This window comes from Rhagoletis pomonella, unplaced genomic scaffold (assembly GCF_013731165.1).
Source record: "Rhagoletis pomonella isolate Grant_MI unplaced genomic scaffold, Rhpom_1.0 Rhpom_scaffold_00224, whole genome shotgun sequence".
Lineage (NCBI taxonomy): Eukaryota > Metazoa > Arthropoda > Insecta > Diptera > Tephritidae > Rhagoletis > Rhagoletis pomonella.
Window position 1 is genome coordinate 82657 of NW_023458778.1, and position 3893 is coordinate 86549.

The following is a 3893-nucleotide window of genomic DNA, read 5'->3' on the forward strand; positions in this document are numbered from 1 at the left end:
ACGACGTCGCTTTGGTGAAGCGTTTTTGCGGCCCGCCGGCGAAGTGTACTTTTCATCCGACGGCGAGTTCGCCGGCGAGTCGTTTGCGACCGTCGCCGGCGAACAAATTGTTCACCAAAACGAGTCGGAAACGACGTCGTTAAGACGTCGTTTAGCAAATTGGGATGAGGATTAGGGATGGGTAGTGGGGGTTGAAATTCGATTTTTTCCGAATTTCGAACATTGCCCAACCATTCGATTATTCGATTCGAAATTGGGTGGTGCAAATTCGATTTAATTCGAATTTTTTCGAATTTTCAACAATTTTTTCCACTGCAATTTTAAAAGTTTGTTTGAGAGCATGATACCTCAAATCGAAAGAGATTCAATTGAACTTACATTAATGTGATTAATTATCCGTACTGCCGGTTTCACTAAAGCAATTTAAGTGAAAAATTATTATCTTTTCTGTCAGTTCCCATATTAAATTTAAATGAAAAAATCATTTTTCACTTAAATTGCTTTTTGAAACTGGCTTTTGCCTTCACAACAAAAAAAAAATAAATATCTTTTTCTCAAATATCATAAATATCTCAAAAATGCATCAGATAAAAATTTAAATATTTATCAAATATATCATGTATTTTTTATATCAATTAAAAGAAATAACAAATGTAGATGTATAGAAACTAAGTTCTTGCTTTACAAATACAAAGGAAATTCGCCCATATTTACATAGTTCTGTTATGTTTATACTTATACCACGAATAAAAACCTCTTACATTTAATGACAATGTATGATTTTGCTTTTTAAGGCGAGATCTTTAAGTAAACAAGGAACAAAATAATAGGTCTGTTCAGCAGTGACCATAAGATCATGTGCACATGGTATTGCATTTGCATATTTCGGCGCATTTGTAAATTCACAACGGTTACCATGGTGGCAAGTATATAATTTGCAAATGCAAATACAAAGCCAAGACCATTTTTACAATATCCCGAACAGTCCTATTATAGATTACACAGGTACATCATATGTATACATATATATAGCATTTATGTACTTTAATTTAGTAATTCTAAAATCACATTTTTTATTATATTTTTTATATACCCTTGAGGTCAGCTGTTTAAAATGTGTTAAGTGTTTGAAATGTGGGTTTATATGGTGCTGGTTATGTAATGTGCTAGACTTTTATAGAACAATTATAAACGTTTAACAACCAAAAGAAAAATAGCCAAAACTGGTCAAAATGTCATTTAACTTAAACAGCTGACCACAAGGTTGTATACATAGATAATTACATATTAAATTCGTGTTTCACACATTTCGCAAACATTATATTTTCAACCGTTTGCACAAGATTCAATAAAAAAAATATACGCTTCATTTAAATCATTTTTCCTTAAAACAATGTATCAATATTTATACTGAGAAAAATAAGAATACATATCCAAAATTCCTTAAAGTTTCCATCACTTTTGAAGAATTTTTATCGAAATAGAACACTGGAAATAACTAAGTTGTACCACTTACATAGTTCTAAAAAATCAACAATTGAATGAAAAAAAAATTTTGGATCTACAGTGACCATAAAAATTAGAGCACTTTAATATTTGGACATGTTTGACTTCATTTTCTTTTGTTGGTTCAATGTTCATAAATTGTTTATAAAAAATATATGTAGTTCATTCCTCAACAAATATCATATATGCAAAAAAAAATTTCAAACTTTTTCAATTTGTAGCTACTTCAAACTTGCATTTTATAATACCAAAATTGAAACTGCCAACCCAACTTTTTTTTTTAATTTGGAAATTTTGTTGAATTTTACATATATAATATTTTAAAATTAAGTCAAAACATGTCCAAATATTAAAGTGCTATTATTTTTACGGCCACTGTAAGAGTGGTTGTACAGACCAAGACCAAGTCTTGCGCTAATAGCCTCATATGTCCCACATTTCTTCCTCAATTTACCGCAAAAATACTAACATATTTAAATGTTCGGGTGAGAGACGGTTCCTCAACTGGGTTGCTATAAGTCCAGCATGTGAAAATAGTCGCTCACATGGGACTGACGTTGCCATAACTGACAAATGTTTTTGGGCAATTGGAAAAAGCAAAGGAAAATCATTTTTCAACGCCTGCCAAGTTGTTAAAGGGTTTTTGTTTAATTTTCGAGAAACAGCTGGCCTGATTAAATAAGCTCGCAGCTGGTCCGAATTTATTTCCGAAACGTTACTTCTATTGCATTGACTGTTGCTAATGTTTTGATCTAAATATGACCATATGCCTCCTTCGTCCGATGTTTGAAGCTCAGCGATACTTTCCACAGATTCATTACTTTGGGTTTGGCTGGTTATTAATAAGTTACCTATTCAAAGTTTAAAAAACAGAAATAGTTGTTTATGATAAATAGGTATTTGTCTAATGTACCAATAAAAGCAGCAGCCCGCGAACAGTAGATTGAGTTTTCGAAGGCAGCCTTCTTGTACCTTGGATCAAGTATTGTTGCCACACCGTAAATAACCACCGCCTCCAAATTTGCGTAACGTTGGACCTCGGTCAACAGGACGTCTTTTGCTATTTTGCCTATTGCTGTAGTCGGTTCGATGATCATTGTTGCCTGTAAAATATAGATTTAGATTTATTTACAGCCAAATTCATTATTAATCATTTTGTTCATCTATTGGTTAATGTCTACAACGTCTACTACGTCATCTTAAAAGTACAAAATGACTCTAGAAACAATTTACTAATTATTTCTTTAACCTTTTTTAATCCTGCAACCAATGGAATGCACTTGCTTATGTTTACATTTTTTTCACCGCAGAGTTCACTTGTAATTTCATGCAAAGGCTTAAGAATATCCGTTACTTCTTTAAGAGCGTCCACTTCTTCAGCAGTGACCATATTAGGCGTGCGGGCCCTCGTGTTCTTATCCATTTGTAGCTGAAGAATTACTTGTGCAATACATGTAGACAATGTCATAAAACGTTCCAGCATTTCAAAACAAGAGTTCCACCTTGTTCTCACTTCTTGAATCAGCTTTAAGTTTGACTGACCGTTGCTTTTTTGGTAATCTCTCAACTTTTTCGCAGCCACCTCGCTCGTTCGAAAAAACTTTACTATTTTCTTTACCTTTTTTAAAAGATCCTTTAGCGTGCCTCCTTCCGTTTCGTTTTCATCATCGTCGATAGCATCGTCATTGTTATTTTGAATGATCGCTTGACCAATATTATTGATAGTGTGACCAAAACAGGTTACGTGCTTCGACTCTCCAAATTCTTGTTTCACTGCGCCTTTGATATTGGCTCCTCCGTCAGTGACAAATGCTATTATCTGATCATCGCTGATGCCCCAGTTATTAACTATTTCACGAAGTTTTTCCTTAAGGTTTGCTATGTCTTTTTTAAAATCAGCTGGAAAAGCCCCAAGCTCCACACAAACCATATCGTTTTCTGTTAAAATTTATAAAAAAAAACAATGAAGCGTATTCTTGTTTTCGTACGAATCGAAAATCTTGAAATTTTCCTATCATTTACTATACAAAAATTTGAAATTTTCGATTCGTACGAAAACCAGAATAAGTCTCAATGTACGAGCTCTTAACAAGTAAAAAGGTAAAAGTGGAATTTTCAATAACGTGGATATGGTTGGAAGCATATTTGACATACCTTTCATCTGATATGTATATCATATACATAATACATACATACTTCGAGAAAAACTAAAAAGACCAAATTATGACCATTTTTTAATAAAAATGTATGTTTTTCTAAAAAAATACGTAATTAACTGTAATAAAAGATATCTTTATCAGAAAGAGTATAAAAATACCTTTAATTTGATATATAATTTTATTATTTTAGTTATTGAACATTTTTTATTACCAATCATATATCAAATT

General features: G+C 32.3%; 1 protein-coding gene and 1 pseudogene across 3 annotated transcripts; one reads left to right on the forward strand and one right to left on the reverse strand.

Moving 5' to 3' along the window:
* LOC118750407 overlaps positions 1–3893 on the forward strand; it is a 12397-nt pseudogene that overhangs the window by 6765 nt on the left and 1739 nt on the right.
* On the reverse strand, positions 1694–3852 carry LOC118750406 (zinc finger BED domain-containing protein 1-like). Of its 3 annotated transcripts, XM_036485128.1 has the most exons (4): positions 3410–3846; positions 2756–3084; positions 2420–2609; positions 1695–2357 (listed from the first exon to the last, which is right to left on the reverse strand). In XM_036485128.1, exons 1-4 carry the CDS (start codon positions 3522–3524, stop codon positions 1957–1959), a joined length of 1035 nt encoding a protein of 344 aa, XP_036341021.1. In that variant the 5' UTR covers positions 3525–3846; the 3' UTR covers positions 1695–1956. The 3 variants fall into 3 exon arrangements, with proteins under 3 accessions (XP_036341022.1, XP_036341020.1, XP_036341021.1); XM_036485129.1 differs by lacking the exon at positions 2756–3084 and having other exon boundaries at positions 1694–2357; positions 3125–3852; XM_036485127.1 differs by having other exon boundaries at positions 1694–2357; positions 2756–3851.